Source organism: Schistosoma haematobium, chromosome ZW (assembly GCF_000699445.3).
Source record: "Schistosoma haematobium chromosome ZW, whole genome shotgun sequence".
In the NCBI taxonomy this organism is placed as follows: Eukaryota; Metazoa; Platyhelminthes; class Trematoda; order Strigeidida; family Schistosomatidae; genus Schistosoma; species Schistosoma haematobium.
In genome coordinates, this window is record NC_067195.1 from 42,157,611 (window position 1) to 42,171,633 (window position 14,023).

At 37.0% G+C, this 14,023-nt stretch overlaps 1 protein-coding gene across 2 annotated transcripts in view; it reads right to left on the minus strand.

Annotated features, from left to right (window-relative positions):
- Nucleotides 1-517: 517 nt before the first annotated feature.
- Nucleotides 518-14,023, minus strand: part of ABHD4_2 (Alpha/beta hydrolase domain-containing protein 4) — a gene marked incomplete at its 5' end in the record, with an annotated part of 31,496 nt that continues 17,990 nt past the window's right edge. The window contains 3 exons of one of the 2 annotated variants that reach the window (XM_051218761.1): nucleotides 518-1,620; nucleotides 12,428-12,633; nucleotides 13,110-13,207. In XM_051218761.1, the coding sequence (XP_051071495.1) occupies nucleotides 1,261-1,620; nucleotides 12,428-12,633; nucleotides 13,110-13,207 (664 nt within the window). The remainder of the gene's footprint in view (nucleotides 1,621-12,427; nucleotides 12,634-13,109; nucleotides 13,208-14,023) is intronic. The other variant, XM_051218760.1, reaches the window with a different exon arrangement.

The following is a 14,023-nucleotide window of genomic DNA, read 5'->3' on the forward strand; positions in this document are numbered from 1 at the left end:
CCGTCTTGCAATTATGCTCAGATAACCGTCTATTTCTGGCAAACACCAACTTTAAGCATAAGGAGAAACGTCGTCTGACGTGGCGACCTCCGCGATCGACTCAAGTAGATCACATTGCCATTAGCCATCGTTGGAGTGGCTCGATTGAAGAGTCTCATTCTGGAGCACATGTTTAGACTCGGATCATGTCCTAGTTTGAGTACGTATTTGTCTGTATCTCACTGGACGTATAAAAGTCAGGAAGAAAACTCCTTATAGTTCAACTCAATGATGGGGAAATTAAGATTGTATTTCAGGAACCATTAGAGGAGTTGTTCAACCGTGAAAGTGGTATCCAACCTGATGTAGCTTGATGTGATATCCAAAAGCAGCGATACCTACTAGTAACCTAAACCAAAGGGTTAAGAAAAATTAGTGGATTTCGGTGGCGTCTACAGAACTGATAGATGCTTACAAACTCATCCTGTCTGGCCCTGAATCACAATTCTGAAGGCCAACACATCATAACAAAGAAAAACTGTTAAGCATCAACGATATAATTAATTATTGCATTAGCAATCAAATTAAAAATAGTTATCAAATCATAAAAATACATAAGGAGGAAAATAAATTTTGAGTAAAAAGCAAAAGTACCGTAAAAAATAATAAATAAATAAATAAATGAGAAATGAATTTTTCTGGGTAATCATTATTAATGACATAGAAACCTTTTGATTCAACCAATCAGAGAGAGGGGACTCAGAGAAATAATTTACACCCTGTAAGATGCTAATTCTAAACAAAAGAGAACGATTATTCAGAATCAACCTCCTCTTTATCACAAATTACTTTATAGGTACCTAAATTAAACAATAAATGTTTGTGAATCTTATTTATCTTATGATCATTATTAGTATCGAGCAGCAAATTTCACCTGTCAAACTGATTAGGTTATCAGGATCAGTTATATGAGAAAATAGTGAAAGCTGAATTCTAATCAAATGAAAGATATCAAAAGTAAAAACATAAAATGAGGAGAGCAGTGATGAGACTGGAAGATAAAAACACTAAATGTTATGGTCTCTTGATAGTGTATTTGAACTAGAAAGGCTGAAACAATGAGAATTGTATTGTTGTTTTCGTATTTTATGTCATGAATACTTCAAATACTTTACAGTTTCATAAAACTCAGGTCACAGCTTGTTATTTAGCGATACAAACCTCAATGTGACGAAAAATTACATAATTAATGGCAAAATAGGCTTCATTGAGTGAAGAAAGTTAATCGGATGCTTCGTCACTTGCTTCTTCATTTGGAAAAACATGCTTACTGTTCTGAATATAACGATTAGATTGAGCTAGCATTGAAGTATCTCCCTGGAGTGATGAAGAAGACGAACGCTTATGACGAATCCGGCTATTATGTCCCTTTATCGAAGTGTTGTTACCACGGGACTCTATATTTTCATTGGTTTTATTCGTACCATTAAAGCATGTTGTTCTTTTTGAGTCTGGATTTGGATTATAAACTCCCGGAGTAAATGAGTCACCATTGTCAACGCGTTGTCCAATCATATTTACATAAGCATTGAATTCTTCAGACATCTGAGCATACACTTGATGTCCGGCTCCTTCGATTACCTAAAATATGGGTATTCAGATTACTTCCTGTATGATTGATACCATAATAAAAATCTAACAAAAATAAACAATCATTTTATTAAATAGACGGGTGATTTTGAAACAACATATGTTAAAAGTATTTAGGAGTACAGGTGATATAACTGATAAAATTAATTAACTGTGATACCTGAAATGATGCATGAAGTTAGAACGAAATGACTGAAAAAATCTAGGAATTAAAACTCATTTGTATACTAAAATAGCCACCTATTTTAGATAATAAATAATTATTCAAGGAAGAAATCAAAAATTAACTAATACTATTTCGCGTTTGCCCGTTGTAGCGATGATTATGTAAGGGAAAAACAACTTATTTGAATGTAACGCAACCTCATCTTAAAAATGTAATCTTCCATCCACATATCAACGAAATTATGGAATTGAAATGATAAGGCTACTTTTGTTGAGTATCAATATATATTTTACACATTAAAAAAGTCTACATATAAATTATGCCAATACATTGAAGTATGACGCTTAGCGCAAGGATGGTCATGGATTGTTCATAGGTCTAAGCAGATACGTTAAAATTTAAACGCTAAGAACTGCCTAAGTAAAGATTAATATATATACTTGAATTTTTTTAAAGTATTCCACAATTAATCAGGAAATGTGGATGTACATGTTTGTGAAATTCCATCTCATAACTTACAACCATTTACGCAATATATATTTACGAGGACAATAATGATTAACTATTGACTAGAAATAATTCAATTTAATAAGGTACACCCTAGTCAGTAACAACAAAATGTAAGTCTTGTTTTTTTTTAAACAGGACTAGTTACTGTAATTGCTTTATATGCACTTCTATACTTATAGATATGAAGAAAAAATGAGAAATTAAAATACCTCAAAAGCCACATTCGTTAGGGTGTGAACCACACCAATAATGAGATATTACTGAAGTCCCAACAATAAATTAGGTAACATTAATTTAATTCAGCAGACAAATAACGACTGCTAGTCAGTATGAGCAAGGCCTAAACAGAAGTCGTCCAACTTAGAATAAATTAAATGAAAAGCTTCATTTAGAGAGACAAGTTTTAAAAGAACTCCATTAAAAGTCTTAATTAAACTTTCTGGAACATCATCATTTAGTGAATAAACACGAAGGTAATAACCATATTTGAATCATAAATTGGATCGTAATCATACAAAATTACCAGTTCAACACTGCTATTTCAGCTACAACATATCATAGCTCAGTCAAGTAAATTTGGTACACTAGAATATTTACACTTTATCAGTCAGATAAATCATTCACAATTCCTGGATCTGTTCACTCATACAACAGATAACTGGAATCAAGAATTCTGGGTTCGGAAATTTTCAAAGTATGTCAACCTAGATTACATAAAAAACACGAATGAATCAAAGTAATGTACATGGTTAAAACTGTAGTTGCAATTAACTGTGTTTAAATAAAAGAACTGCTCTATTAATAGATTTACTTAGTTTTCCTGATGAGTTTTATCATCGTTAATTATGTAAAGCCTCTTGAAGTTCAAAAGGCTATAGTTAATCTGAAACGAGGAAGGGCAGCTGGTCCAGATGGATTAGCTCCAGAGGTCTTTAAGGATGGTGGTCCAATTTTAGCGATTAGGTTGACTAATATTTTAGCTAAAATCTGGGAGTTAGACGTTATTCCATCTAACTGGTCACATTCACTTATCGTCCCAATATATAAGAAAGGGTCAAAATCATCCTGTGACAACCATAGAGGGATTAGTTTAACTAATATAGCATCTGAAATACTAGCCTCGATAATGATCGGACGCCTAACTAAGACTCGTGAACTGCAAACACGAGAAAATCAGGCTGGCTTCAGATCTGGTCGTGGTCGCATCGATCAAATAGTCACCATTCATCAGGTTCTCGAACACAGGCATACTTATCGGCGTCCGACAATGGTGGTCTTTCTTGACTTAGAAGCGGCATTTGACTCTGTGAAGCGAGAGGTGCTGTGGCAGTGTCTGTCATTGAATGGCGTACCTCAGAATTACATAAACCTTGTGAAGACTCTTCACTCGAACACTACTAGTCGAGTCAGAGCTTATGGCGAACTGTCATCTGCTTTTGCAACTTTAAGTGTCTGTCAAAGCTGTCCACTTTCTCCATTTCTGTTTAACTTCATCATAGATTTACTGATGGAAATAACGCTCTCATCGACTGAATTCTTGGGCATTGATCTCCTACCAGGAGGTCCACTTATTGACTTAGAATACGCAGATGACACAGTCCTGTTTGGTGAAGACGCTGACAAAATGCAGAGTCTTCTGGTAGCACTGAGCAACAATGCCAGAATGTTTGGAATGCGCTTCTCCCTCTCTAATTGCAAGTTGTTGCTTCCGGACTGGTATGCGTCAACACCTGAACTAAGGAGTAGTCGAACGCGTTGACAACTTCACTTATGTTGAAAGTCTGATCAACCCTAATGGGTTGGTATCGGACGAAATCTCAGCACGGATTCGAAAAGCTCGATTGGCTTTTGCCAACTTGCGTCACCTATGGCGAAGGCGAGATATCCGTCTATCAATAAAAGGAGGAGTATACTGCGCGGCAGTTCGTTCTGTTCTACTTTACGGCTGCGAAATATGGCCATTAAGATTTGAAGATACTCATAGGCTATAAGTGTTTGACCACAGATGCCTTAGAAATATTACCCACATCTGCTGGGATGACCGGGTAAGTAATAGTGAAGTTAAACACTGGGTATTAGGGAATGATGGTAAATCGGTTGGTGAGGTTATGAATCTTCATCGACTGAGATGGTTGGGCCACGTGTTACGTATGCCTGAACACCGATTACCACGACGTGCAATGCTATCCGGTATTGGAAATGGTTGGAAGAAAGTTAGGGGCGGCCAAACCAAAACGTGGCATCAGTGCTTGAAGTCACTAACTTCTAGTCTGAGCCATGTTGGTAGATGCACACTACTTGGTTGGGGTCCGCGTGACTATCGTAACCAATGGTTGGAGACTGTCGGTGACATGGCTCAGAATCGATCACAATGGCGTCGGTGTATACACTCCCTGTCTTCCCTTAAACTATGAGATTAAAATCGCTTCATATCTTTCTTTCTACGAACTAATTCTTTCTTCTTGTACTATATCTCTATATGCAATCTTTCTCTTACATATTACTACCTTTGACCTAACCACTGCTATGAATCCGGTGTTCATCTTGTTGTGCTGATGAGGTATGGCAACCTGGACCGATGCACATATGTACCTGGTCCTACGTTGTAGCTGACTGACTGACTGAAAGCCTCTTGAAAATGAGAATGATTCCCATTTATCAAATCCAGAAGGTAAAATGCATATAAGTAGTGCGAATAAAAACAAATCATATCCAATGGTTTGAATAGAATCTGTTATCATTTACCATAAAGCATAATTCAACTTATCTTCCAAAATATGACTTTATATATGAATGAAAGGTAAACAAGACCACATGTTCTTTATTTTCAGTCGCTTAAAAACCTAGAAAACGTGTAAGTGATAATTTGGATTGTCATATCCTAACGGAAACTGAAGGGATAGAAACTTCTAGAACTAATCCATGGACTATTGTTATATATAATCCTATTGTATAATTGTTGTTTATACGATTTACCATTCTTATCTGTTGCCAGTTTGTTATTTACTGCCTTCCCTATTCATAGCCACTTGGCTTGATTATGCATAATTGTTATTTTTTTACTTTATGGTGTGATGTTTGGTATATTTATATAGAAACTACGTCTTGTTGAAATATAATATAGTGGAGTTTGGTTACCAACTTCTGAACTCAAGGGAATGGCAGAGAGAGGACTACAGAATGGTGAACCAGTAAGGATCTAACAAGTGACCCAAAGTTACTAGTACTGAACAGACGTGTAATTGATCAACTCAGACACTAAATTATATAAATCAGGATTCTGATTATTGGTTTTGTCATGTGATATTAGTCAGTGGTCATAAAACATAACATGGATCATTTTTAGAGATCCGAATTGGTATATGTGGAAAACTCCAAGTAAGGATGAAATAGGTTTTAACTGCACAACTGTTGTCATTAACTATGGCAAATACTTCTAGAGCCAGAAGTAGTGTACTCTAAGTTATTACGAGTTAGAGCATATAAAGTAAAGACCGGTCTTCCCATCGGGAAAAAATTAGGAAGCTTACAGAAGTCACTAAATGAAACAAAACAACCACTTGGTGCAGTCTAATACGAATTAATAACTAGTTTATAAAACAAATTATCATCCAAATCTATTGAATAATGGACAGTAGTATTACGCGACGATCCAAACAGCAGCAATCCCATGAAGATTTTAAATTTCGACTACTTGTTTGAAAATTGATCATTCAAACCAACCAGCCAAAACTCGAGTTATTAAAGTATTACAAACAAATGGTAACGAATATACTGAAGTTGACAAGATAAGTTGTACTAGCCAACAAAATCAATGGAGAAGAATCAATTATCTAGTAGAGTGAACTAATCACAGTCTAATCAAATCCAATATAAATCAGTTTATTAAGGTGTTTTGGTGGACTTATCTATCCGACTACATTACTCTACTACGAGACATCAAAGATATAATACTATTTGTTGACATTGTATTACAGTACTAAAAACATTACTAAACATCTCATTCCCAAAATACATCCTAACACATACACAAACATAGAATGTGCCATTAGGTTTAGTTAATAAACAACTGATAAGTAATCACATATTTTTTAAATTATTTTTAACCATTTTTCTCGGAACAAACAATAATGAATGAGGACACCCGTCCTTGTATGTTTTTACAAATACAACACAAATACATACATATACAATCACGCAGTGTCTGAGCAGGGAAAATAAAATGGACCGATATGAAGACATATATACACAAATATGTCATTTTTTATCAGAAGGGGTTTTGTGGAGATTTTTTAGAAATTTCAATAGTTGGAATCCTGAGTCAATTGAAGCTAGACTATCATGAAAAACCTGGAAGCAATGGACGGCCTTTTCGTCTTAGTATGGGACTCCTCAGCAGCGCGCACCTACGATTCCGCCACCCGTGAGACTCGAACCCAGGACCTATCAGTCTCGCGCGCGAGCGCTTAACCATTAGACCACTGAGCCGGCATCCAACGGTGTTAATGTCTAACTTCAACCAATCCACGAAGTTGCGCCACCATACACCATTGTCTTCAGTGAGTTGATATCTCACAACAGACCTGGTTGAACTCCACTGGTAACGTAATGTAATTTTTTGTTTGCACAGTTTGATTTAAGAGATGACATACGAACAATCAGTCAGTGAAGTGAACTAGTTTAAATATGAACGACTTAAAGGAGCACTTAATACTTGTTATTGTTCTACAAGTGTTATTAGAACTGATAATAATTATTGAACTCAATAAAAACATAAATTAACGGTTTGAGACTATTAATACTACATAAGAAAATAAACGAACACTCACTGATGATATTCATATGCGTGCTATATTTTAAGTAGAGAGTCATCCGAAACGTCATGTGATGGATGACTGACGTTCTATTAATAAATACAACAGCAAGACTGCCAGGGCTGCATAGCCAAACTAACCTTTAGTTCAAAAAGTCACTCTAAGACGGATAGTCTTAAATAATGGAGTTACAGAATGTAACAGGAGATAAACTCGGATTACCGTCATGTCGATAGAGCTAACTGAAATAAGACACCATATAATATGCAAAGTTAAAGCTTCTTTGCTGTATGCCTCGATTCAAGTTACTTGGCGAAAGAATAGATTTATAGGCAGAATAGTTTACATAATATATAAGTATTCGATTAGGTATTAGACATGTTTATTCCATAGTGATTATAACCATACTTGATTATCCACTCCAAAAGTGGGTGATAGAAAGAAACCGTAATAGGTTATGTTTCTTGTAATAGCTCAAATGAAGACGTACATTATGCAGTCTCTCTTTATGGTGTGCGCTTACATGAAATTCCAAAAACACAAAATGGGACTTAAACTTAATTCAAAACATTACACATGACCTCTTTCGCCACGTGCAAACTAATTATATCCAATAAAGTTCACTTCATATCACTTCCTTACAAAATGTTACGTAAACATAGTTGATCTCTGGGGGGACAACTCAAAGTATTAGTTTCTATTCATTGATCGATTTTCTATTGTTTTAGAATTATTTCGTGAACCAAAAGCGATGTCTCTTCGAAATAGCCTTATTTATTTATTCATAAAACAATTTAACTTTGTCATATACCAAAAGGTGTCGATTACATAGATTCAGTTTTATTACACTTATATCACTATGCATTAGTACTTATATATGCTTCTAATATATTGCTAAACGACGTTATTCTGTTTGGGGGAATGATTTAGGGATCAGGGCACGTGAAATCCGGCTTCTGTGGTTGACGATTTAGTCAGTCAGCTACAACGCAGGATCAAGCACATATATGCATCAGTCCAAGTTGCTATATCTCATTAGCTCAACAAGATGGACACCGGATTCACAGAAGTGGTTGATTCAGTGGTAGTAATATGTAAAAGAAAGATTGCATATAAGTATATAGTACAGGAAGAAAGATTTAGTATGTAGAAAGAAAGTTATGAAGCGATTTTAATCTCATAGTTTAAGGGAAGACAGGGAGTGTATACACCGACGCCATTGTGATCGATTCTGAGCCATGTCATCGACAGTCTCCAACCATTGGTTACGATAGTCACGCGGACCCCAACCAAGTAGTCTGCATCTACCAACATGGCTCAGACTAGAAGTTAGTGACTTCAAGCACTGATGCCACGTTTTGGTTTGGCCGCCCCTAACTTTCTTCCAACCATTTCCAATACCGGATAGCATTGCACGTCGTGGTAATCGGTGTTCAGGCATACGTAACACGTGGCCCAACCATCTCAGTCGATGAAGATTCATAACCTCACCAACCGATTTACCATCATTCCCTAATACCCAGTGTTTAACTTCACTATTACTTACCCGGTCATCCCAGCAGATGTGGGTAATATTTCTAAGGCATCTGTGGTCAAACACTTATAGCCTATGAGTATCTTCAAATCTTAATGGCCATATTTCGCAGCCGTAAAGTAGAACAGAACGAACTGCCGCGCAGTATACTCCTCCTTTTATTGATAGACGGATATCTCGCCTTCGCCATAGGTGACGCAAGTTGGCAAAAGCCAATCGAGCTTTTCGAATCCGTGCTGAGATTTCGTCCGATACCAACCCATTAGGGTTGATCAGACTTTCAACATAAGTGAAGTTGTCAACGCGTTCGACTACTCCTTAGTTCAGGTGTTGACGCATACCAGTCCGGAAGCAACAACTTGCAATTAGAGAGGGAGAAGCGCATTCCAAACATTCTGGCATTGTTGCTCAGTGCTACCAGAAGACTCTGCATTTTGTCAGCGTCTTCACCAAACAGGACTGTGTCATCTGCGTATTCTAAGTCAATAAGTGGACCTCCTGGTAGGAGATCAATGCCCAAGAATTCAGTCGATGAGAGCGTTATTTCCATCAGTAAATCTATGATGAAGTTAAACAGAAATGGAGAAAGTGGACAGCTTTGACAGACACTTAAAGTTGCAAAAGCAGATGACAGTTCGCCATAAGCTCTGACTCGACTAGTAGTGTTCGAGTGAAGAGTCTTCACAAGGTTTATGTAATTCTGAGGTACGCCATTCAATGACAGACACTGCCACAGCACCTCTCGCTTCACAGAGTCAAATGCCGCTTCTAAGTCAAGAAAGACCACCATTGTCGGACGCCGATAAGTATGCCTGTGTTCGAGAACCTGATGAATGGTGACTATTTGATCGATGCGACCACGACCAGATCTGAAGCCAGCCTGATTTTCTCGTGTTTGCAGTTCACGAGTCTTAGTTAGGCGTCCGATCATTATCGAGGCTAGTATTTCAGATGCTATATTAGTTAAACTAATCCCTCTATGGTTGTCACAGGATGATTTTGACCCTTTCTTATATATTGGGACGATAAGTGAATGTGACCAGTTAGATGGAATAACGTCTAACTCCCAGATTTTAGCTAAAATATTAGTCAACCTAATCGCTAAAATTGGACCACCATCCTTAAAGACCTCTGGAGCTAATCCATCTGGACCAGCTGCCCTTCCTCGTTTCAGATTAACTATAGCCTCTTGAACTTCAGCTAGAGTTGGGGGACCTACTTCAATGTTCCATTCACACTGTCTGGGAATGGAAGGGTAGTTGTAGAGTAGCTGAAGGCCAGCTGAACTGTTCTCTAAAATGTCCCGCCCACCGTTCTAAACGTCTGGACTGGGAGCAGATGAGAGTGTCGTCTTTTTCCGAAATAGTCTGACTTACACTTGACTTATTAGTCTGTAGAGCTGTCTTGTGTTCCCTATAGCCGCCGCCTTTTCCATCTCTTTTGCTTTCGTTGCCCACCACTGCTCACGGTCGTTCCTTATACTTTTGCTTAATCTAGATCTGACTTGTTTTCGCTCTTCATCGTGTTCAGAGTCTGATGGGATGAGTTTACGGGAACCCATCAGTGCAATAGACCTTGAAGAAATCCATTGGTTCTTTGTAACCCTGTGGTTTAAATCACTAATAGATGTCACTGCTGTTTCCACAGCTGCTTGTATATCTTTCGAAGCAACACCTGCTCTCGTACTTATTGCTATGCACTAGAATCGTTGGCTATGGTGACACTTGAGGAGGAAGCCGAAAGAGGAAGTTTAGAGTTGAAAGTCGATGTAGGAGGAATAATAGGGATTCAAGAGGACGTTTGATTATGAATACAGTAGTCCTGAGTGATGTTAGAGGTATGAGGGTGTTTATCACTTCCCCGTTGCCCACACCGTAGAAGGGTTCTTCTAGAGGTACCTGAAAAGGAAATTGGATTAGAGGTGGTCATATTGACCTGAGAGCGTGACTGCAGTGCCCAAGGGACAGCTGCTTGAGGTCGGTCACACACGATCTTTTTGTGGGTAATTTTCGTGTTAGCTCCGTACTTGTTGAGACCTTACCGCCGTAGACGGATATCCGTGGTATAAAGTGGTGTGACATTTTTAGGGTCGACCTTCCCTAACCCCACCCCTCCTTGTGGGAAGGCAGCATCGCTGTCATGCTGGTTGTCTGAAGGAAACACCTCACTGCCGTCACACCTCTTTATAGTCAGCAATACGACTTCGCCTTCGGTTTGTTGCTTTTAGTCTTACCGCTCTTTAACTGACCTGTCTGGCATGGTAGGACCTTGAGGAACGGTTGTTCCAACCAGTATAGCATGGTTGGTTCGTCACAATAGGCAAACCCGACCACCACGTCAAGGTAGCATCAACGGTCGATTTACACTTTCATAACCCAGATTAGTTAGTTTTATATCTATCGTACCCTTGATCTGATGAAGACAATTAGGAGAGGTTTTCATATAATGCAAGAAATGCGATACAGCCGCTAATTCGTACGTTAAACTCTCATAACCACAGAATTCAGTTGTCTAAGCGAGAAATGACCAAGTGATATCATACGATTATATGAAACTCACTAACTAATGTTATAACAACTAGGTTATATTGAATTTCTGACGGTATTTTAGTATTACGTACCATGTGATGAAGAAAATATAAAAAGGTCTCAAAAATAGTTTATTATAAACAACAATCCAACAAATGAGATCAGTCAGCAGGTTTTCCATGATACAGTTAGTATAGCTTATTTTCTTTTTTAATAGATTTATGCATAGAATAAGCTCAACAATTCGAAACAAAATTTGTTAATTAGAGGCTTTTATAACAGATAATTAATTAGCGTAGGCAGTAGTAGCTACTATAAAGAACTTACTGTTCAATTTTCCTGCCTAACAAAAATTGGATACCAAGATAACCTCAAAGTTATTGACATTAAAATAATCTTGGCTTTACATAAAATATTAAGGCATCAAAAACAAGTCAGTATTATTAATATAGTGCAGTGGGATTAATTATGAGTTTAAGCAAAGGCACAGTGCTTATGATCGTAGGGTATAATTTGAAATTGTAAATAAGTAAAAAAACTAAAATTTTATTAGGTAAGAATACTGGAATACTTCATCTAATCAGACACATTGTACTAGCCACAGCCGCCTTTTTATGATTCATGGAACAGTGGGAACTCATTTGAAAACAAAAATGGAATTTGTACTGTGGTGTCTAGTACAACTATGCACTAACATGATTCATTCTAGCTCATAGACAAAGAACAACTCAGACAGCATGTGACTATTGAGTCATTATTACCATCATAATAACCTTACTATTTTCATAGGAAATCGTTTTATATTCATGTCCTGATTCTACGCTTATGAGCATTGTGTGTATGTCCGTCACTCATTATTTTGTCCAAAGCCTATCTCTTTGTCACATTACACATTATCTATTTTGAGCTATATTAACTCTTGTAATGAGTAGTATGGGCGAGTTGGCTCACTTATCGTCTCCACTTCACTTTGGTTTGCCTGCACAGACGATTGCAGTGAAATAAACCGATTCAACAGAATTCGCATTTGGCTTTTTATTACCATCGTACAAACGGGGTTAGGCTACGTGAAGTATACAGAATTAAACGAAAGCATATTTGTTCGTTCGAATTGGAGTCAGATCAAAGAGCCACTAAAATACAAACTGGGTGTTAATAATCAGAGGATAATGTATTTGATCAAACACTATGGTGTGTGTGTGGTCAAGATTATTTGTGAAGGAAAAATGACGAGGTGGCTACCTACCTTTACATCTACGTACGAATTAGGAAGTAATACACGAGTTCTATATCCTGATGATAAATCCATCCATGATCGAGAACCATATATAAAGGTGACAGGAACATTAGGATCGAGTTGACTAATTCTGTCTAACATTGGGCGTTGAGGCCATCCAACTGAACTACATAATGACTTGAATCCTGTTTCACCGCTTAAATGAAAATTGTATTCTCAATAATAAAAGCAGAATTAGAATGAAATAGCATGATAAGAATGATAAACTGTTATAAAAAGTAGATATTACTTCTTAATCTATATTTATAAACCGCTTTTTTTTGTAAATACCATTTTTATGAGACGAAAATATGACTAGTACACGTTTAATGAAAGGAAAACGAATCAGCTGATAAGAATTCGTCTTGTCTTAGGTTGAAACAATTATTGACATATTCATCAAGACAAAAGATTTCTTGTAAGGAAATGAGCAGAAGAGTTGGCCTTGAGGTGACGATGCCGTCGTTTAGAACTCACCTGGACAAACTCTCTAGTGTCCGCAGGGTTGAATAATGGGAACAAAAAAATAATTCGATAAAACATTACGTGATTTTTCGGGTTCATGCACAACACAATGAACGTAAAATTAGGAAAAATAATAAAACAATCTACTAATATATCACCCATATAAATCCCCAGACAAAAAACTTACTTAAGTAATCACAGAATACGAAATAAGTCGCTTTTCGGTTCATTATTAACACCACAATTCGTAATATTAATTTTCCCCTAATCCAGAAAAGACCACATCTGACAGTACAAAAGTGGACAATGCATGCATGAAATTACCTTTCAAAAATTGAATCAATATATACGAATTTGAGCAACGAACAACTAGAAGCATGAAACTACAACACAAATATATACTTGCAATTATCTATGGTAAAAATGTACAAGGGCGAATTATGAAACGTTTAGTTGTACAGACAAAACTTAGATGTGTGCATGTACAGGATCTGACCACTTCTGACGGTTCTATTTTATCATAAAAAGTCTAATAACCTCTTGAAAACTAACTAGATTGCGGTGAGCCAAGATGTCAACTGATTTAACTTTATTTTCAGAGAAAAACCTGTAATAAGGTCAGCAGCAAGTACAACCCTAATGTGAATGAAACAAACTGTGAGGTTGATGGTGCTTAAGCTAGTAAAATTTAGACACCCATAACTTTATGCAGTTTCACTGCACCACCGATTTCGGCAAAATTGTGACCTTTTCCCTGCCAGTGAACACAAATGCGCCTGAAGAAGTGGACCCCCCAGAAAATTCATCCTTTACAGAATCGCAAGTCACCAGGCCTAAACGAATTTTCTCTTATGATTTTTAATGCGACAGATCTTTTAGTCACGAATACGACAATGTTTTTTGAAAAGATACGAAACAATGAGAGTTTTTCATCAAAATTTCGAGTAACTAAAATATCGAGCCTAGGAAGGGGTTCATATAATACATATAAAGGATATAAGTTTGTAATCAGAAGAGTTAAAATATATGGACTTCCATAACTCTATACAGATAACATAAGAAGCATGAAATCCACTACACAATGCAAAATCCCTCGACATC